The 23,187-nt window shown below is 43.1% G+C and overlaps 1 protein-coding gene across 1 annotated transcript in view; it reads left to right on the forward strand.

Moving 5' to 3' along the window:
• The window catches only part of col4a5 (collagen, type IV, alpha 5 (Alport syndrome)), an 87,400-nt gene extending 78,892 nt beyond the window's left edge, over positions 1 to 8,508 (forward strand). The window contains exons 44-48 of the mRNA XM_014207141.3: positions 5,260 to 5,472; positions 5,792 to 5,969; positions 6,124 to 6,238; positions 6,461 to 6,633; positions 6,858 to 8,508. Of these exons, the coding sequence (XP_014062616.1) occupies positions 5,260 to 5,472; positions 5,792 to 5,969; positions 6,124 to 6,238; positions 6,461 to 6,633; positions 6,858 to 6,939 (761 nt within the window). The 3' untranslated portion in view covers positions 6,940 to 8,508. The remainder of the gene's footprint in view (positions 1 to 5,259; positions 5,473 to 5,791; positions 5,970 to 6,123; positions 6,239 to 6,460; positions 6,634 to 6,857) is intronic.
• Positions 8,509 to 23,187: the final 14,679 nt, after the last annotated feature.

Here is a 23,187-nt window from a genome sequence, read left to right on the forward strand (position 1 = left end):
TCTAACCAAACTCATCTCATTGATTGGACTCCACGTTAGCTGACTCCTGACTCCAATTAACTTTTGGAGAAGTCATTAGCCTAGGGGTTCACATACTTTTTCCAACCTACACTGTGAATGTTTAAATGATGTATTCAATATAGACAAGAAAAATACAATAATTTGTGTGTTATTAATTTAAGCACACTATGTTTGTCTATTGTTGTGACTTAGATGAAGATCAGATCAAATCTGATGACCAATTTATGCAGAGCTCAAGGTTCACATACTTTTTCTTGCCACTGTATTTGCCTCATCACAATTCTATCTCGGAGATCTATGGACAGTTTCTTGGATGTCGTGATATAGTTTCAGCTCTTATATACACTGTCAACTGTGGGACCTTATATAGACAGGTGGGTTTCTTTCTAAATCATGTCCAAACAATTGGATTGGCTTCAGGTGGACTCCAATCAAGTTGTAGTGACGTCTCAAGGATGATCGAAGGAAATTGGATGCACCTGAGCTCAATTTGGAGTGTCATAGCAAAGGGGTGTGAATGCTGATGAGATATTTCTGTATTTAACATTTTTTCTAAAAACATGTTTTACGTTGTCGTAATGCGGTAAGGCATAATTGTGTGTAGATGGGTGAGAATAAATCTATCTATCTATTTTGAATTCAGATTGTAACACAACAAAATGTAGAATAAGTCAAGGGGTATGAATATTTTCTGAAGGCACTTTAGCACTATATAGCACTTTGGATTTCACCTCCATCTCAAAATCAAATGGTTTTGACTGGAAGTTTTAACGGATTGATATTCTCTTCTCCTCTCACTTAGGCACTGCAGTGCACCTTGCAAACTTGATTGCTGTCCTCGTTATCAACTTTACTCTGTATATTTAAAACTTACCATATACACTGATTGTTTAAAGCAAAACTACCAAAAGTATCGCTGATGGTGAAACTGAACAATCAATGCCACCAGCATACTGTACCACCCTTCATCCCACTGCTGGCTTGCCTCTGAAGCTAAGCAAGGTCGGTCCTGGATGTGGTGTTGGAGTGCCAGGAAGGGGCACTATTCCCTCTGGTCTAAGGAGATCCCAATGCCCCAAGGGGGTGAAGGGGACATTGCCTTGCGTAGGGTGCCGTCTTTTGGATGGGATGTTAAACGGATTTCCTGACTCACTGTGGTCTTTGAAAATTCCATGGCACTTATTGTAAGAGCAGTGGTGTTAACCCTAGTGTCATGGCTAAATTCCTCCCCCTCATTCCTTATTGGCATACAGTACCAGTCAGAAGTTTGGACACACCTACTCATTCAAGGGTTTTTCTTTATTTTTACTATTTTCTACATTGTAGAATAATAGTGAAGACATCAAAACTATGAAATAGCACATATGGAATCATGTAGTAAAAAAGAAGTGTTAAACAAATCATAATATATTACATTTAGATTCTTCAAAGTAGACACCCTTTGCCTTGATGACAGCTTTGCACACTCTTGGCATTCTCTCAACCAGCTTCACCTGGAATGCTTTTCCCAACAGTATTGAAGGACTTCCCACATATGCTGAGCACTTGTTGGCTGCTTTTCTTTCACTCTACGGTCCAACTCATCCCAAACCATCTCAATTGGGTTAAGGTCTGGTGATTGTAGAGGACAGGTCATCTGATGCAGCCCTCCATCACTTTCCTTCTTGGTCAAATAGCCATTACGCAGCCTGTAGGTGTGTTGGGTCATTGTCCTGTTGAAAAACAATTGAGAGTCCCACTAAGCGCAAACCAGACGGGATGGTGAATCGCTGCAGAATGCTGTGGTAGCCATGCTGGTTGTATGCTTTGAGTTCTAAATAAATCACTGACAGTGTCACCAGAAAAGCACCCCCACACCATCACTCCTCCTCCTCCATGCTTCACGGTGGGAACCACACATGCGGAGATCATCCGTTCATCTACTCTGCGTCTCACAAAGACACGTCGGTTGGAACCAAAAGTCTCACATTTGGACTCATCAGACCAAAGTACAAATTTCCACCGGTCTAATGTCCATTGCTCGTGTTTCTTGGCCCAAGCAAGTCACTTTTTCTTATTTGTGTCCTTTAGTAGAGGTTTATTTGCAGCAATTCGATCATGAAGGCCTGAATCACACAGTCTCCTCTGAACAGTTGATATACACATGTCACTTGAACTCTGTGAAGCATTTACTTGGGCTGCAATTTCTGAGGCTGGTAACTCTAATGAACTTATCCTCTGCAGCAGAGGTAACTCTGGGTCGTCCTTTCCTGTGGTGGATATAACGATATGCGCTGAGAGTCGGGAAGCAAGTTCAGGGAGTGAGTGTTTTAATAAAATAAACATTATCCAAAACAAGAAACACTAACAGCACACAGACATGAAACAGAAACAATGACGCCTGGGGAATGAACCAAAGGGAGTGACATATATAGGGAAGGTCATCAGGAAAGTGATGGAGTCCAGGTGAGTCTGACGACGCACAGGTGCGTGTAAGGATGGGGACAGGTGTGCGCCATAACGAGCAGCCTGGTGACCTAGAGGCCGGAGAGGGAGCACACATGACAGTACCCCCTCCCTGACGTGCGGCCCCAGCCGCATGATGCCGACCAAAATGACAATCCCGGGGATCAGGAGCGGACCGGTCACCTCTGCTGAGGCGCGGGAAACCTGTCAGTCCGGCTGAGACACGGGAGCATGGCGACCTAGAGCGCCGGAGAAAGCATACGTGGCGGGGTACCCACAACCCGGAGCGTTCGGCTCCAGCAGCAGGACGCCAACCAAAGGGACGATCCCAGGGATCAGGAGCGGACCGGTCACTCCTGCTGATGCGTGGGAACCTGACACACCGGCTGAGGCAGGGGAGCCTGGCGATCCGGCTGAGGCATGAGAGCCTGACGAGCCGGCGGAGGCAGGGGAGCCTGGCGATCCGGCTGAGGCATGAGAGCCTGTAGGGGCTCCTGGACCCGACGTCATTCCTACTGAAACAAAAACAAAAAAAACACTCCCTGATGCTTCCCTTAGGTGAGGCATCATTGTTGCTGTTTCAGTTTCATGTCTGTGCATTGTTCGTGTTTCTTGTTTTGTATTATGTTGCATTTATTTATTAAAACACTCACTCCCTGAACTTGCTTCCCGACTCTCAGAGCACATCGTTACAGTGGTCCTCATGAGAGCCAGTTTCATCATAGTGCTTGATGGTTTTTGCGACTGCACTTGAAGAAACTTTAAGTTCTTGAAATTTTGACTGACCTTCTTGTTTTAAAGTAATGATGGACTGTTGTTTCTCTTTGCTTATTTGAGCTGTTCTTGCCATAATATGGACTTAGTATTTTACCAAATAAGGCTATGTTCTGTGTACCAACCCTACCTTGTCACAACAAAACTGATTGGCTCAAATGCATCAACTTGGAAAGAAATGCCAGAAATTAACTTTTAACAAGGCACACCTGTTATTTGAAATGCATTCCAGGTGACAACCTCATGAAGCTGGTTGAGAGAATGCCAAGAGTGTGCAAAGCTGTCATCAGGGCAAAGGGTGGCTACTTTGAGAATCTCAAATATAAAATATTTGATTAACACTTTTTTGGTTACTACATGATTCCATATGTGTTATTTCATAGTTTTGATGTCTTCACTATTATTCTACAATGAAAGAAAATAGTAAAAAATAAAGAAAAACCGTTGAACGAGTAGGTGTGTCCAAACTTTTGACTGGTACTGTATATCACTGCTCACCTCTCCAGCTGATGTGTGGTGAGTGTTCTGGCACAAAAATGGTTGCTATGCATCACCCAGGTGGGTGCTACACATTTGTGGTGGATGAGGTGAGTTAAGCTCTACTATGTAAAGTGTTTTGAGTACCTCAGTTGGTAGAAAAGGCCTATATAAATCCAATCAATTATTATTAAAATAAGATATATTGTAAGCCCTGTTCAGCAGGTACAGTGCCTTCAGAAAGTATTCACACCCTTGACTTTTTTTATTGTGTTACAGCCTGAATTTAAAATGGTCCCATGTGGCTCAGTTGGTAGAGCATGGTGTTTGCAACGCCAGGGTTGTGGGTTTGATTCCCATGGGGGACCAGTATGGGGGAAAAAATGTTTGAAATGTATGCATTCACTACTGTAAGTCGCCCTGGATAAGAGCGCCTGCTAAATGACTAAAATGTAAATGTCAAAGTGGAACTATGTTTTTAGATTTTTTTTTTTTTTTACAAATGAATAAAAAATGAATATCTGAAATGTCTTGAGTCAATAAGTATTTAACCCCTTTGTTATGGCAAGCCTAAATAAGTTCAGGAGTAAAAATGTGCTTAACAAGTCACATAATAAATTGTATGCTACATTTTAATCAGTTTGGGGTCCGCGGACCGATGCACTTGCATCTTAAACATTTGAATCGGGGACCGATATGGTGAATCGTTACATCCTTATTAATTACAGCACATCTAAAGCTTTCACACTGGCAGTTTGATTCTAATATGATCATTTTTCTGCAGTCTGAATCAGATATTTCAAGCCAGATGCAAATCAGATTTCTGGCCATGTGACCTGTGTCTAAATAGTTAAATCTGGGTTTTTTTCCCCAGAAGTGGTTTGTAAACTGTTTTTTGGCTTATATTGTTGCATGCTAGCTACTCTGTTGACAGTTTGACAAGAACGTGGTATTACTAGCTTGTTAATTGTTTACAAACAAATTTGAGAATGTGCTAGCAAGCTAAACAGCTACCTAGCTAACTAGTTGACTGTTGTTGCTAGCCAAAAATGACTTGTTTTGAAAGGTGGATCATCTTATCCTTTGAGGCTTTAGTGTTCGTACACTGTAATTTCGAACATTCAAAGCAACTGGGAGAGTTCTATGGCAGGCGTAGTTGTCACCTTAGCTTGCTACATAACTTCTGATTGAGAGGGAGCACGAGCATCACCGCCAATCAGCCAACACTACTGCACAGACACCCGCTATTACCATGACAACTACCATAGCCATGTCTGCAAATGACTAAAGTCTGAACATACACAAATCCGATTTGGACATGTGTAACTCGCTGTTTGGACAGTCAGTCTTCCAAAACGGATTTATTTTTAAATGATTTGAGAATTAAGGCCTGTAGTGTGAACAAGGCTTTACTGATCATTGTAGCACATCTTACTCTGCCAAGAACTTTCCTCTGCCTGAGTTATGTGGTATTATACAATTCAATGAGTTGTTAATGTTCCCCATGCTTTGTCTTTTATCCCTTCTATCCCCTGTTCCCAGGTGAGCGTGGATATCCCGGTCCCCCTGGTTCAGATGGCCTGCAGGGCCCCCCAGGTCCATCTGGATCTGCCTCTGTGGCGCACGGCTTCCTGATCACCAGACACAGCCAGGGCGAGGACGTCCCCCTCTGCCCAGAGGGCACCAGCCTCATCTACGATGGCTACTCTCTACTCTACGTACAGGGCAACGAGAGGGCACACGGACAGGATCTGGGTAAGGATGGAGACTGGAGTTATATATACAAGCTGGTACACAAAGACGCATGCACACACATGCGTGGTCGCACACACACACACACACACACACACATAGGAAATAGTTCAAAGCTGGAAAAAAATTATTCAACTCTCCTCCTTCCCCCCCTCTTCTCATCCCTCTCCTCTCCTTACTCCCTCACCTCTCCCTATCTCTTCTCCCCATCTTCTTGCCCCTCCGTCCTCCCTTCCCTCTCTTTCTCCCACCCATCCTCTCGCCCCTCCTCTTCATCTCTCCCCATCCTGTCGCCCCTCTTTCCTCTACTCCCTCTCTCTAGGAACTGCTGGTAGTTGCCTGCGCCGGTTCAGCACCATGCCATTCATGTTCTGTAACATCAACAACGTGTGTAACTTCGCCTCCCGTAACGACTACTCCTATTGGCTGTCCACACCCACGCCCATGCCCATGACTATGGCCCCCATCACCGGAGAGGGCATCAAACCTTACATCAGCAGGTAGAGCGGGATGGAGGGAGGGGAAAGGCATGAAGGTAAAGAGGGAAGGAGGGATGGACGGAGGGCATATAGAGGAGACAAGATACAATAGGAGACTGTGATCATGTCTGAGTGTGTGTATTTAACCACTCCTCTGTGTGTGTGTGTGTTTTAGGTGTGCAGTGTGTGAGGCCCCTGCCATGGTGATCGCTGTACACAGTCAGACCATTCAGATCCCCACCTGCCCCAGCTACTGGGAACCACTGTGGATCGGATACTCCTTCATGATGGTCACACACACACACACACACACACACACACACACACACACACACACACACACACACACACACACACACACACACACACACACACACACACACACACACACAGGAATCAAGTTTGACATTTTAAGTGTGTTTAAGCCACCATATGAACACACACATTTACCTTTCTCCACCAATCCCTCCCACTCCCCTCCTCCTCTCCCTCCCTCTCTCTTTTTATAACAGCACACTAGTGCTGGTGCTGAGGGTTCGGGTCAGGCTCTGGCCTCTCCTGGGTCCTGTCTAGAGGAATTCCGAAGCGCTCCCTTCATCGAGTGCCACGGTCGGGGAACCTGCAACTACTACGGCAACTCCTACAGCTTCTGGCTGGCCACCGTCGACCAATCAGAAATGTTCAGGTACGAGAGAATGTTGCAGAGATTATGATGGGTTTTTTCCCCTCAGTAATTGATTTATTAAATAACTGATTGGTTGATTGATCCTGAGTAATGAGAAATTACACTGAAAGCATTAGATAATGTAGTTATTTGCTTGAGATGGGTAATTTTCATATAAAATGTAAAGATCTGAGAGCCCATACAGTGATGCCAAACCCTGACCTCTAACCCCTGACCCCTAACAGGAAGCCACAGTCGGAGACGCTGAAAGCAGGTAACCTGCGGACACGCGTCAGCCGCTGTGTGGTCTGTATGAAGAGGACGTAACAGCGCAGCGGCAACCGTTGCCGGGGACAACCGACAACGAACATGGCGGTGGCGTGGTGATGATGATGTCTCCGTGACAAGGTGGAATTCCAATGGTGTATTGTCTTCCGGAAACGACAACTTAAATGGTGCTACTGTGCAACACAGCAACAAAAGAAAAAACGTTGAAAAAATGAATCTATTTAGTCTTTTCTTCTATTTTAATACCTCAAGTACGTCAAAAAGAAACACAAAAAAAACACGAAAGGTGCCTTGTGTGACAAAAGTGCATTTTATTTTTATCTTTATTTTTATCTTTTAAAAATTGTTATTTTGTTTCAACAACAAAAAAATATATTTAGATTTCAGTACAGTACAGAGGGTGGTACAAACATTTCATTTTTAGACAGATTCTTCTTTCATTTTTTCTTTTTTTTTCTTTTTGTGTTTTACAAACGAGTGGAGTTGTCTCCGTGTTACCAAATCGGCACTTTGACGTCGGAACATCAAAGAGAAGAGATGCACTGATGAGCTTTCTTAGCGAGACTGCGTTTTTCTAGGTTTTCATTTTTATTAAATCTTTCTGTTATTCTTTCTTTTTTAGTTTTTTTCTCCTTGGTGGTACTAACACTGCTGTCTCTCCCAGCCTGTTAACTCTAGGCCTCTTTTCTCTTTTTGTAAGTAATTAAATGTGTATATTATGTAAAACACCTTTATAGTTGTAAGACATAAAACAGGTACTTAGCTATATTATGAATTTCTGGGTTGTTTTTGTTTGTTCACTCGTCTTCACTCATTTAATTGATTCATGCACTCATTCACACACTCACGCATTCACTCGCTCACATATACACGCACTCATTCAGATATTGTACGTCTATGAATTAAACAGTATTTTATATATATATATATATATATATATATATATATATATATATATATATATTTAAAAATAAAAAGTATATATACTATTTGGCTGCGGGCGGGAGTTTTTTTTCCAACATTCATTATTTTTATCTCCAAAAGGTACATTTTTTTTCACATTTCACAAAACTATTGGCATGACAACGAAACTGAGTAAACAGAGTTTCCCTGTCAACCAATCAAAAACCCTATCCTATTATGATCATGTACTGTGTATGATAATGCCAATCACTCAAACTTTTGTATTTGATTTCTACTAGTAATCTATCGTTAAATGGGGGGGTTAGAAAATGACCCGATTTCATGCCATAACAGGTTGATAATAAAATCCACTTCTGAAAATGTATATTATTGATATGAATTCACATCTTAACACTGGTCTAGGTTGTCCCACTATGAACTAGCGTGTGGTAGGTATGCACGTAATGTTACGTACTGCGAGAATAGAATCAAATAGGATTTGTTCTATTCTTTCTTATTCTATTCTACGGTCAACAAGGAGAGCTGTGGGGGGATGATTCTTCCTGTGATGTTGTTTTTCAAAGCTTATTTTTCATTTGTAATGTCATCATGGGGTGACATTAATTTCAAAAAATCTTTTTTTTTAATGTTATCCAGAAGTTGTTATAAACTTTTAAGACTGAAAAATAAACCCAATGTCCATTGTTTTGTGTGGAAACGTTTCTCCCCTATCTTGGAAGTGCACACTTCTAGTGCACACTTAAGTGCTCTGTTCCAGTACTTTGACTAATATGTTTCTGTGCACTGTCTTATCAACATGCCTGCAGCTCACATAATAAACTTGAATCCTACAGAGCCAAGCTTCAAGGAGACATTGACTATGACAGACAATGACTAGGGATATTATATAATAATAATGTATTTAACTTGTAATACAGAAAATAATCTCAAAGCCCATAAAAAGAAAAACAAACAACAAATGTAAATTGAGATGGTATTGAGATTGAATGTCTCAATTTGGCTTCAGATGAAAGGCTGGGAGTTGAAGCAGTTTGGATTGGAAAGGCAGTGTAGCTTCGGCGGAGGGGGAATCGATGGTCAGTACCTCCATAGGACCTGCTTCTCCATAGCTACTGGTTGTCCATTGCAGAACATGTAGCACCTACACGGGTGATGCCACAGCTGCTGAAAAGGACACGAGAAGTCACAACGTCTTGGCAGCTGTTAAGAACAGTCCCTGAACGTCTTCTGCCATCTCTGGACACAGCATGCAGTACTTTTTGTAATTCCTTCCTGACAGTTTAAACAGGGGCTGCATTATTTGAATCCAAAACAGCCAACTAGCTAGCTATAGGCGTAAGCCAAAAAGAACGAAAGTCAGAGTCAAGACCATGAGATGTAAGTGATCAACCCCCAGATCAAACCCCCAAACATTATTTAAAAAATGTGACGGAAAATATGAAAATAACAAAATGATGTACAATATTTACAGAGCTCTCTGCCTAGGCCAGGGGTCCACATTGTTTTTATATCCATATCAAATCGTTTCTGGGTAACAATTAAGTACTTTGCTGTAATAGTTTTCCGTTAAAATGGAAAGAAATTGCTTTTTTAGCAAAAACATTTCTCAAGCAAGAGTTTTGTTTGGGCTGTCTGGGTGTGGTCTGAGAGGGGAGGGGAAAACTTATTGGCAGAGAGGTTTGGATCCTTATTGGTCTATTTGTCTCGAGTTGCCATACCTCCAAAACCACCTCATTGTCACACCTCCCTTGGAGGTCTAGAGAAATATGTTTTGCAAAAATGTTTTGAATGAGAAGGGGGAAGCTGTGTCCCAATATGGCGACTGGAGTATGGGCGTGTGGAAAGGAGTGGGTGTGTCGAAAGGAGTGGCCATTTCGAAAGCAAGCAGGTAATTGTTCAGATATTACTGCTCCGCCTAACCTTCTGCAAGCTCAGACTCAACAGACGATACCCTGTCCGAGGTAGATAGTAAGAAGAATCTGGTCCAGTAGGAGTGACATTTTGGGAAAAAGTGTATGATGCCATTCCATTTGCTCCGTTCCAACCGTTATTAGGAGCCGTCCTCCCCTCAACAGCCTCCACTGGTGCAGTTGAATCAGTGAAGGTAAACTGTAGAGGAGATGTGATATTTGTTTGTGTTTCTTCTGACCAGAGGGAACGGGTGCTCCGTGTCATGCAACTTGGGTCAAGATCTTCTTGCTTTGCTCTTAGGAGCAGGGCACCATTGAAAGGAGTGATTTATAGGGTTGTGTTAACTGTGGAGGTGGAGATGTCTGCTCTACCCAAAATTACAATCAACTAATTGCAGCATTACCACAAAAATGGAAGAGGCAAGTGGAAGGGGGAAAAAGTAAGGAACTTGTCTGTCGGCCCTGCATTAAAGACCAAAATTGGTTAAAGATAATTGTGATGAATAAAAAAAGTATACCAGTTTCATTTAAGGACCAAAAAATTGACAGCTGTGCCGTATATATTGCAAAATAGTTGGGAAGAGATTTTCGATGTACCGATTCTATGGCACATGCGTAGCAGTTCATAAAGCAAAACGATGGCAGATTCAAAACATATAATTTTTTTATTACGATTATTATACATAATTCTTGCAATCAATAAAATGTTATATATATGGGGGATACAATCTTCCCAGCTCTGCAGATTTTGCTGTGAGGAGGCAGAGTCATTACATCATTTGTTTTGGTACTGTCCATATGTAGCTTGTTTTTGGTCACAGGTCCAGGAATGGCTGAAGAATTGCAACATTTACCTAAAGCTAACTCTGCAGATAGCACAACTGGGTGATTTGAAAAGCCAGTCAATCGATCAATAATAGTTTCACCAAAAATGTTTATCTTTAAATTTACAATCTTCAGAATTGTGTGAAACATCACAGCAGCACAACAAATAGAAATCCAATATGGATTTTATATTTATTTTACTAGGCAAGTCTACTAGGCTACAAATTCTCATTTTCAATGACGGCCTAGGAACAGTGGGCTAACTGCCTTGTTCAGAAAGACAGATTTTTACCTTGTCAGCTCAGGGAGTCGATCTTGCAACCTTTTTGTTACAAGTCCAACGCTCTAACCACTAGGCTACCTGCCGCCCCTAAATGGATGGTGTTAAGAGATTAATGGGAGGGGTTGAATGGAGCTGAAGGGTGGGACTAATAACAACAAGATAACTAATGTAAAATATACTGGGGGGATGCAAATAGTCTGGGTAGCCAGTTGACTAGATGTTCAGAAGTCTTATGGCTTGGGGGTAGAAGCTGTTTAGAAGCCTCTTGGACCTAGACTTGGTGCTCCGGTACCGCTTGCCGTGCGGTAGCAGAGAGAATGGTCTATGACTAGGGTGGCTGGAGTCTTTGACAATTTTTAGGGCCTTCCTCTGACAACAACTGGTATAGAGGTCCTGAATGGCAGGAAGCTTGGCCCCAGTGATGTACTGGGCCATACGCACTACCCTCTGTAGTGCCTTGCAGTCGGAGGCCGAGCAGTTGCCATACCAGGCAGTGATATAACCGGTCAGGATGCTCTAATTGGAGCAGCTGTCAAACCTTTTGAGGATCTGAGGACCCATGCAAAATCTTTTCAGTCTCCTGAGGGGGAGTAGGTTTTGTCGTGCCCTCTTCACGACTGTCTTGGTGTGCTTGGACCATGTTAGTTTGTTGGTGATGTGGACACCAAAGAACTTGAAGCTCTCAACCTGCTCCACTGCAGCCCCGTCGATGAGAACGGGGGCGTGCTCGGTCCTCTTTCTCCCGTAGTCCACAATCATCTCCTTTGTCTCCTTTGTCTTGATCATGTTGAGGGAGAGGTTGTTATCCTGGCACCACACAGCCTGGTCTCTGACCTCCTCCCTATAGGCTGTCTTGTCGTTGATCAGGCCTACCACTGTTGTGTCATCGGCAAATGTAATGATGGTGTTGGAGTCGTGCCTGGCCGTGCAGTCATGAGTGAACAGGGAGTACAGGAGGGGCACGCACCCCTGATGGGCCCATGTTGAGGATCAGCGTGGCGGATGTGTTGTTACCTACCCTTACCGCCTGGGGTGGCCCGTCAGGAAGTCCAGGATCGAGTCGCAGAGGGAGGTGTTTAGTCCCAGGGTCCTTAGCTTATTGATGAGCTTTGAGGGCACTATGGGGTTGAACGCTGAGCTGTAGTCAATGAATAGCATTCTCACATAGGTGTTCCACAGCGCAAATAAATGGACATCTTATATATAAAGTTGAAGCCAAAGTGTTGTTGTTCATTAGTTTACTCCAATTAGGTGGATGGTTGGTAGAGTTAGTGGAAAATAATAAAGGAAAATATATTTTAAATATATATATTTACAGTACCAGTCAATAGTTTGGACACACCTACTCATTCAAGGGTTTTTCTTTATTTTTTACTATTTTCCACATTGTACATCAAAACTATGAAATAACACATATGGAATCACGTAGGCAAAAAAGTGTTAAACAAATCAAAATATATTTTATATTTTAGATTCTTCAAAGTAGCCACCCTTTGCCTTGATGACAGCTTTGTACACTCTTGGCATTCTCTCAACCAGCTTAACCTGGAATGCTTTTCCAACAGTCTTGAAGGACATCCCTCATATGCTGAGCACTTGTGGCTGCTTTTCCTTCACTCTGCGGTCAAACTCATCCCAAACTATCTCAATTGAGGTGTGTTGGGTCATTGTCTTCTTGAAAAACAAATGATAGTCCCACCAGATGAGATAGCGTATCGCTGCAGAATGCTGTGGTAGCCATGCTGGTTAAGTATGCCTTGAATTCTAAATAAATCACGACAGTGTCACCAGCAAAGCACCCCCACACCATCACACCTCCTCCTCCATGCTTCACAGTGGGAACCATATTTTTAGTATTACATTGTTATTGATTGCTGGATTGTTGGGTTAGAGCTTGCAAGAAAGGCATTTCACTATACTTGTGCATGTGACATTAAAACTTCAAACTACTATACGGTTGATGTCCTCAGATCTACTTCAGATTAAGTTCTTTCCAGACTCTGGCTTCAGCTCACAGTCTTTATCAAATCCAGTGGTGATCGGTGACAATTTTTTTATGAGCATGGCCTTATTTCTATTACAGCATATTGGATGACTGTCATTCATATTCCATTCACCCAGCTCAATGTAACATTGATAGATTTAGGCTACTACATGATCCTCTAATTTTCCCTATACCCATCACGAGGTAGCTACAACCTAGCATATGAAGGAAAGTGTACAACGTAGGTGCACAGGTCAAGAGAAATTTGAGTAATCAAGGTAACAGACATTGACACATTCAGTACCGCCTTGCACACTCTTGCCTGCATCTAGCAGATCTAGGGTGTAATCATCAGTTCAACAGTTACAAACGAGAGTTTATATTGGACAAATTCAGGCATGTTTATCCCTGTTTCGTTCGATTTGCTTCCATTTAACCTCTCTTGGGTAGGGGGCAGTATTTTGAAGTTTGGATGACAAACGTGCCCAAAGTAAACTAACTGCCTGTTACTTATTATTGATTATTTAGACAATACACAACCTGAGGATTAATTATAAACACCGTTTGACATGTTTCGACGAACTTTACCGGTACTATTAGGATGTATTCGTCTGCATGTTTTGACCCCCCTGGAGCCAGTGGATTACTGAATAAAACGCGCCAACAAAACTGAGTTTTTGGGATATAAAGAGGGACTTTATCGAACAAAACAAACATGTATTGTGTAACAGGGAGTCTTGTTAGTGCAACCATATGAAGATCATCAAAGGTAAGTGATAAAATTAATCACTATTTCTGACTTTTGTGACTCTACATGGCTGGAAAATGTTTGTATGCTTTTGTAAGCGGGGCGCTGTCCTCAGATAATTGCATGGTATCCTTTCGCCGTAAAGCCTTTTTGAAATCTGACACAGCGGGTGGATTAACAAGAAGTTAATCTTTAAACCAATGTATAACACTTGTATATTTTATAAATGTTTATTATGAGTATTTCTGTATTTTGAATTTGGAGCTCTGCAATTTCCCCGGATGTTGGCCAGGTGGGACGCACCTGCCCATAAGAAGTATTAAGAAACGTTTTTCAACAGAATTTGCGGAATGAATACACCCCTGATCACACGAAATCACAGTTCACTTTCATAGCAGCCACATACAAACAGCATGATCCCTTTGATCGTTGTATAATTCCTTGTTGCTCTCCTCCTCTTACCTTTTCCCTTCACTTGGGACTTCAGTGCACAACACATCAGCTGTCTGTGACGAAGCAAAAAAAACTTTCCAAGCCAAACTTTCATATCATAACTCTTAACCACTACACACAGCTTACATCGTTGTCACCATATTAGCTAACGTCAATTCAACATACAGTGCCCTCCACTAATATTGGCACCCTTGGTAAATATGAGCAAAACGAGCTGTGAAAATGTTTCCTTTATTGTTTATTCACTTGGTCTTTCATTGAAAATATTCACAAAAATCTAACCTTTAATTAAAGTAAAATAATTTAAAGAAAAAATACATTCTTATCATCAAAGAAATATGTTTCTCTAATATATGTATGCCACAATTATTGGCACCCCTTCATTCAATACTTTTTGCAACCTCACTATGCCAAGATAACAACTCTGAGTCTTCTCTTATAATGCATAATGAGGTTGGAGAAGGGATTTGAGACCATTCCTCCATACAGAATCTCTCCAGATCCTTCAGATTCTGAGGTCCAAGCTTGTGGACTCTCCTCTTCATCTCATCCCACAGGTTTTCCTTGGGGTTTAGGTCAGGGGACTGGGATGGCCATGGCAAAGCCTTGTTTCTGTGGTCAGTGAACCATGTTTGTGTTGATTTTGAGATGTGCTTTGGATCGTTGTCCTGCTGGAAGATCCAACCACGGCCCAGTTTAAGCTTCCTAGCAGAGGAAGTCATGTTTTGATTTAATATCTGCTGGTACTTGATGGAGTCCTTGATACCATGTATCCTAACAAGTTGTCCAGGGCCTTTGGAAGAAAAACAGCCCCACAACATCAAAGATCCACCACCATACTTCACAGTGGGGATGAGGTACTTTTCTGCATGGCTATCTTTCTGTCTACGCCAAACCCACCTCTGGTGTTTGTTTCCAAAAAGCTCTATTTTGGTCTCATCTGACCATAGAACCCAGTCCAATTGAAAGTTCCAGTAACGTTTGGCAAACTGTAGGCACTTCAGTTTGTTGTTTGATGACAGTAAAGGCTTTTTTATGGCAACCCTCCGAAACAACTTGTGGTTATGTAGGTGGCGTCTGATCGTAGTTTGAGACTTTCTGACCCCAAGACCCAACTAACGTCTGCAATTGTCCAGCTGTGCTCCTTAGAGATTTTTTTGGCCACTCGAACCATCCTCCTCACTGTGCGTGGGGTCAATATAGACACACGTCCTCTTCCAGGCTGATCGTTAGCATCTCCAGTTGCTTTAGACTTCCTAATTATTGCCCTGATAGCGGAAATGGGAATTTTCAACCGTTGAGCTATTTTCTGATAGCCATTTCCTGATTTGTGCAGCTCAACAACCTTTTGTTGCATATCATTACTGTATTCTCGGGTCTTTCCCATAGTAATGGATGACTATGGGAACTTGGCCTGTGTGTCATCTCATATTTATACCCCAGTGAAACAGGAAGTCATTGCTTACCACTTAAGTGTTCCTAATCACTCAGGTGAACTTAAAAACGTAAAATATGAATGGGAATATACTTCGGTTAGATTTTACTCATAATAATTTCTAGGGGTGCCAATAACTGTGGCACACATGTTTCTGAGAAAAATATTTCACATGTATTTTTTTCAATAATTTTACTTAAATGAAAAGTTTCGATTTTTGTGAATATTTTGAATGAAAGACCAAAAGGTTAAACAGCAGCCCGTTTTGCTCATATTTACCAAGGGTGCCAATATTAGTGGAGGGCATTGTAGCTACTACAACACATTAGTAAACCTGCTACAATCATGCAGTACAGTGTACAGTCAGCAATCCGTTTAGCAGTTCCACCGGCGGGCCCCTGTGGCAATAAATGTATGAAATCAAAAGCTTATCTTGACTTCTGTTGAAAGAGCTGCTTCCTGTGCTTGGCCCTCCTATGTTGAACATAATAAACGGCTCTCTATCCACCGGATGTGTACCAAGCTCACTAAAAGTGGCAGTAATAAAGCCTCTCTTGAAAAAGCCGAATCTTGATCCAGAAATTATAAAAAACTATCGGCCTATATCGAATCTTCCATTCCTCTCAAAAAATTTTGAAAAAGCTGTTGCACAGCAACTCACTGCCTTCCTGAAGACAAACAATGTATACGAAACGCTTCAGTCTGGTTTTAGACCCCATCATAGCACTGAGACTGCACTTGTGAAGGTGGTAAATGACCTTTCAATGACGTCAGACCGAGGCTCTGCATCTGTCCTCGTGCTCCTAGATCTTAGTGCCGCTTTTGATACCATCGATCACCACATTCTTTTGGAGAGATTGGAAACCCAAATTGGTCTACATGGACAAGTTCTGGCCTGGTTTAGATCTTATCTGTCGGAAAGATATCAGTTTGTCTCTGTGAATGGTTTGTCCTCTGACAAATCAATTGTAAATTTCGGTGTTCCTCAAGGTTCCGTTTTAGGACCACTATTGTTTTCACTATATATTTTACCTCTTGGGGATGTCATTCGAAAACATAATGTTAAATTTCACTGCTATGCAGACGACACACAGCTGTACATTTCAATGAAACATGGTGAAGCCCCAAAATTGCCCTCGCTAGAAGCCTGTGTTTCAGACATAAAGAAGTGGATGGCTGCAAACTTTCTACTTTTAAACTCGGACAAAACAGAGATGCTTGTTCTAGGTCCCAAGAAACAAAGAGATCTTCTGTTGAATCTGACAATTAATCTGGATGGTTGTACCGTCGTCTGAAATAAAACTGAAGGACCTCGGCGTTACTCTGGACCCTGATCTCTCTTTTGAAGAACATATCAAGACTGTTTCAAGGACAGCTTTTTTCCATCTACGTAACATTGCAAAAATCAGAAATTTTCTGTCCAAAAATGACGCAGAAAAATTAATCCATGCTTTTGTTACTTCTAGGCTGGACTACTGCAATGCTCTACTTTCCGGCTACCCGGATAAAGCACTAAATAAACTTCAGTTAGTGCTAAATACGGCTGCTAGAATCCTGACTAGAACCAAAAAATGTGATCATATTACTCCAGTGCTAGCCTCCCTACACTGGCTTCCTGTTAAGGCAAGGGCTGATTTCAAGGTTTTAATGCTAACCTACAAAGCATTACATGGGCTTGCTCCTACCTATCTTTCCGATTTGGTCCTGCCGTACATACCTACACGTACGCTACGGTCACAAGACGCAGGCCTCCTAATTGTCCCTAGAATTTCTAAGCAAACGGCTGGAGGTAGGGCTTTCTCCTATAGAGCTCCATTTTTATGGAATGGTCTGCCTACCAATGTGAGAGACGCAGACTCAGTCTCAACCTTTAAGTCTTTACTGAAGACTTATCTCTTCAGTAGGTCCTATGATTAAGTATAGTCTGGCCCAGGAGTGTGAAGGTGAACGGAAAGGCTGGAGCAACGAACCGCCCTTGCTGTCTCTGCCTTGCCGGTTCCCCTCTTTCCACTGGGATTCTCTGCCTCTAACCCTTTTACAGGGGCTGAGTCACTGGCCTACTTGTGTTCTTCCATGCCGTCCATGGGAGGGGTGCGTCACTTAAGTGGGTTGAGTCACTGACGTGGTCTTCCTGTCTGGGTTGGCGCCCCCCCCTTGGGTTGTGCCATGGCGGAGATCGTTGTGGGCTATACTCGGCCTTGTCTTAGGACGGTAAGTTGGTGGTTGGAGACATCCCTCTAGTGGTGTGGGGGCTGTGCTTTGGCAAAGTGGGTGGGGTTATATCCTGCCTGTTTGGCCCTGTCCGGGGGTATCATCGGATGGGGCCACAGTGTCTTCTGATCCCTCCTGTCTCAGCCTCCAGTATTTATGCTGCAGTAGTTTATGTGTCGGGGGGCTAGGGTCAGTCTGTTACATCTGGAGTATTTCTCTTGTCTTATCCGGTGTCCTGTGTGTATTTAAATATGCTCTCTCTAATTCTCTCTTTCTCTCTTTCTGTCTTTCTCTCGGAGGACCTGAGCCCTAGGACCATGCCTCAGGACTACCTGGTATGATGACTCCTTGCTGTCCCCAGTCCACCTGGCCGTGCTGCTGCTCCAGTTTCAACTGTTCTGCCTGCGGCTATGGAACCCTGACCTGTTCACCGGACGTGCTTGTTGCACCCTCGACAACTACTATGATTATTATTATTTGACCATGCTGGTCATTTATGAACATTTTAACATTTTGACCATGTTCTGTTATAATATCCACCCTGCACAGCCAGAAGAGGACTGGCCACCCCTCATAGCCTGGTTCCTCTCTAGGTTTCTTCCTAGGTTTTTGGCCTTTCTAGGGAGTTTTTCCTAGGGAGTTTTTCCTAGCCACCGTGCTTCTTTCACATGCTTTGCTTGCTGTTTGGGGTTTTAGGCTGGGTTTCTGTACAGCACTTTGAGAATATCAGCTGATGTACGAAGGGCTATATCAAAATAAATTTGATTAGAAATTTGACTTAGAAAAATTTCAGTGTTGGATATCCATAGCCAGCTAGGTAACATCCCTCTCTGTTTGAGCCAGGTGTTTTCAGTAGGCTAAACTAGCTAGCTGCATTCGCTAGCTAAGTAATTGAAAGTTAATAAAATATGGAATATGGCTAGCTCTCTCTCTCTCTCTCTTGCTTGCTTCTCCTGTTATTTTCTTTCTCTCCCTTGAGTCAACTAGTCGCCACATTGTATACACTGCAGTGCTAGCTAGCTGTAGCTTATGCTTTCAGTACTAGATTCATTTTCTGGTCCTTTGATTGGTTGGACAACACGTCAGTTCATGTTGCAAGAGCTCTAATAGGTTGGAGGACGTCCTCCGGAAGTTATAATTATTGTGTAAGTCTACGGAAGGGGGTGAGAACCACGAGCGTCCTAGGTTTTATATTGAAGTCCATGTACCCATAGGAGGATGGAAACTAGCTGTCCTAGTGAGCACCCTCCACCCAAACAAGGCATTTGATTGGTTTGACGTGCTGCGAGGCGTCACTGATTTATGCCGGGTTCCACCCTTGTTAAGCAAATTTTGTACTATGGACTTCATCAGGCCTGGTTTTCGACAAGGCTATTGGTTTATTAACCAATTTACTGCCTGGGGATGTCACCTGGCAAGCCGAAACTCCCGCCCATGCAAACAAAGTCCTGTGTAGAAACTTACCCAGAAAGACTCACAGCTGTAATCGCTGCCAAAGGTGATTCTAACATGTATTGACTCAGGGTTGTGAATACTTACGCATTTGGAAAATATTCAGAGTATTTGAGGATTCCTCCCATTCTTCTCTGCAGATCCTCTCAAGCTCTGTCAGGTCGAATTGGGATCGTTGCTGCACAGACATTTTCAGGTTTCTCCATAGATGTTTGATCAGGCTCAAGTCTGGGCTCTGGCTGGGCCACTCAAGACCATTCAGAGACTTATCCCGAAGCCACTTCTGCGTTGTCTTGGTTGTTTGCTGAGGGTCGTTGTCCTGTTGGAAGGTGAACATTAATCCATTCATCTTTCCCTCGATCCTGACTACTCTCCCAGTCCCTGCCACTGAAAAACATCCCCACAGCATGATGATGCCACCACCATGCTTCACCATAGGGATGATGCCTGGTTTCCTCCAGACGTGACGCTTGGCATTCAGGCCAAAGAGTTGATCTTGATTTCATCAGACCAGAGAATCTTGTTTCTCATGGTCTGAGAGACTTTAGGTGCCTTTTGGCAAACTCCAAGCAGGCTGTCATGTGTCTTTTACTGAGAAGTGGCTTCTGTCTGGCCACACTACAATAAAGGCCTGATTGGTGGAGTGCTGCAGAGATGGTTGTCCTTCTGGAAGGTTCTCCCATCTCCACAGAGGAAATCTGGAGCTCTGTCAGAGTGACCATCGGGTTCTTGGTCACCTCCCTGACCAAGACCCTTCTCCCCCGATGGCTCAGTTTGGTGGGGCGGCCAGCTCTAGGAAGGATCTTGGTGGTTCCAACCTTTTTCCATTTAAGTATGATAGAGGCCACTGTGTTCTTGGGGACCTTCAATGCTGCAGAAAGGTTTTGATACCCTTTGCCAGATCTGTGCCTCGACATAATCCTGTCTCGGAGCTCTACGGGCAAATCCTTTGACCTCATGTCTTGGTTTTTGCTCTGACGTAAACTGTCAAATCAAATCAAATCAAATTTATTTATATAGCCCTTCGTACATCAGCTGAAATCTCAAAGTGCTGTACAGAAACCCAGCCTAAAACCCCAAACAGCAAGCAAAGCATGTGAAAGAAGCACGGTGGCTAGGAAAAACTCCCTAGGAAAAACTCCCTAGAAAGGCCAAAAACCTAGGAAGAAACCTAGAGAGGAACCAGGCTATGAGGGGTGGCCAGTCCTCTTCTGGCTGTGCCGGGTGGATATTATAACAGAACATGGTCAAGATGTTAAAATGTTCATAAATGACCAGCATGGTCAAATAATAATAATCATAGTAGTTGTCGAGGGTGCAACAAGCACGTCCGGTGAACAGGTCAGGGTTCCGTAGCCGCAGGCAGAACAGTTGAAACTGGAGCAGCAGCATGGCTAGGTGGACTGGGGACAGCAAGGAGTCATCATGCCAGGTAGTCCTGAGGCATGGTCCTAGGGCTCAGGTCCTCCGAGAGAAAGAAAGAGAGAATTAGATAGAGCATATTTAAATTCACACAGGACACCGAATAAGACAAGAGAATACTCCAGACGTAACAGACTGACCCTAGCCCCCCGACACATAAACTACTGCAGCATAAATACTGGAGGCTGAGACAGGAGGGATCAGAAGACACTGTGGCCCCATCCGATGATACCCCCGGACAGGGCCAAACAGGCAGGATATAACCCCACCCACTTTGCCAAAGCACAGCCCCCACACCACTAGAGGGATGTCTACAACCACCAACTTACCGTCCGAAGACAAGGCCGAGTATAGCCCACAAAGATCTCCGCCATGGCACAACCCGGGGGGGGGGGGGGGGGGGGGCACCAACCCAGACAGGAAGACCACGTCAGTGACTCAACCCACTCAAGTGACGCACCCCTCCCATGGACGGCATGGAAGAACACCAGTAAGTCAGTGACTCAGCCCCTGTAATAGGGTTAGAGGCAGAGAATCCCAGTGGAAAGAGGGGAACCGGCAAGGCAGAGCCAGCAAGGGCGGTTCGTTGCTCCAGCCTTTCCGTTCACCTTCACACTCCTGGGCCAGACTATACTTAATCATAGGACCTACTGAAGAGATAAGTCTTCAGTAAAGACTTAATCTCTATGGGACCGGCGGGACGAATTCGTCCCACCTACGTAACAGCCAGTTGAATCCTGTGGCGCGATTTTCAAAACCTTTGAAATGCTATTACTTCAATTTCTCAAACATATGACTATTTTACAGCTATTTAAAGACAAGACTCTCGTTAATCTAACCACACTGTCCGATTTCAAAAAGGCTTTACAACGAAAGCAAAACATTAGATTATGTCAGCAGAGTACACAGCCAGAAATAATCAGACACCCATTTTTCAAGCTAGCATATAATGTCACAAAAACCCAGAAGACAGCTAAATGCAGCACTAACCTTTGATGATCTTCATCAGATGACACACCTAGGACATTATGTTATACAAAACATGCATTTTTTGTTCAATCAAGTTCATATTTATATCAAAAACCAGCTTTTTACATTAGCATGTGACGTTCAGAAAAAGCATACCCCCGCAAACTTCCGGGGAATTTACTAACAATTTACTAAATTACTCACAATAAACGTTCACAAAAAGCGTAACAATAATTTTAGGAATTATAGATACATTACTCCTCTATGCACTCGATATGTCCGATTTTAAAATAGCTTTTCGGATGAAGCACATTTTGCAATATTCTGAGTAGATAGCCCGGCATCACAGGGCTAGCTATTTAGACACCCGGCAAGTTTAGCCTTCACCAAAATCCCATTTACTATAACAAAAATGGTCTTACCTTTCCTGTTCTTCGTCAGAATGCACTCCCAGGACTGCTACTTCAATAACAAATGTTGGTTTGGTCCAAAATAATCCATCGTTATATCCGAATAGCGGCGTTTTGTTCGTGCGTTCAAGACACTATCTGAAAGGGTAAATAAGGGTCGTGCGCATGGTGCAATTCGTGACAAAAAAAATCTAAATATTCCATTACCGTACTTCGAAGCATGTCAACCGCTGTTTAAAATCCATTTTATGCCATTTTTCTCGTAAAAAAGCGATAATATTCCGACCGGGAATGTCCATTTAGCTAAACCGAGGAAAGTAAACAAAGCTTTCGGTCGACGCGGGCACGAGCCTGAGTCTCACAGTACTGTAACCAGCCACTACCCAAACGCGCTACTTTGTTTCAGCCAGAGCCTGCAAAGCCACGATTCAACTTTTTGCCGCCTTCTGAGACCCTATGGCAGCCGTAGGAAGTGTCACGGGACAGCTAAGATCCTCACTCTTCAATAAACAGAGACAAGAAGAACGACACCTTGTCAGACAGGCCACTTCCTGCATGAAATCTTGTCAGGTTTTTGCCTGCCATATGAGTTCTGTTATACTCACAGACACCATTCAAACAGTTTTAGAAACTTTGGAGTGTTTTCTATCCAAAGCCAATAATTATATGCATATTCTCGTTACTGAGCAGGAGTAGTAACCAGATTAAATCGGGTACGTTTTTTATCCAGCCGTGAAAATACTGCCCCCTAGCCATAACAGGTTAAAGTTTGAGACTGAGTCTGCGTCTCTCACATGGGTAGGCAGACCATTCCATAAAAATGGAGCTCTATAGGAGAAAGCCCTATCTCCAGCCGTTTGCTTAGAAATTCTAGGGACAATTAGGAGGCCTGCGTCTTGTGACCGTAGCGTACGTGTAGGTTTGTACGGCAGGACCAAATCGGAAAGATAGGTAGGAGCAAGCCCATGTAATGCTTTGTAGGTTAGCAGTAAAACCTTGAAATCAGCCCTTGCCTTAACAGGAAGCCAGTGTAGGGAGGCTAGCACTGGAGTAATATGATAAACATTTTTTGGTTCTAGTCAGGATTCTAGCAGCCGTATTTAGCACTAACTGGTTTGTTTAGTGCTTTATCCGGGTAGCTGGAAAGTAGAGCATTGCAGTAGTCGAGCCTAGAAGTAACAAAAGCATGGATTAATTTTTCTGCGTCATTTTTGGACAGAAAGTTTCTGATTTTTGCAATGTTACGTAGATGGAAAAAAGC

Source organism: Salmo salar, chromosome 07, assembly GCF_965601325.2.
Source record: "Salmo salar chromosome 07, fSalSal1, whole genome shotgun sequence".
Lineage (NCBI taxonomy): Eukaryota > Metazoa > Chordata > Actinopteri > Salmoniformes > Salmonidae > Salmo > Salmo salar.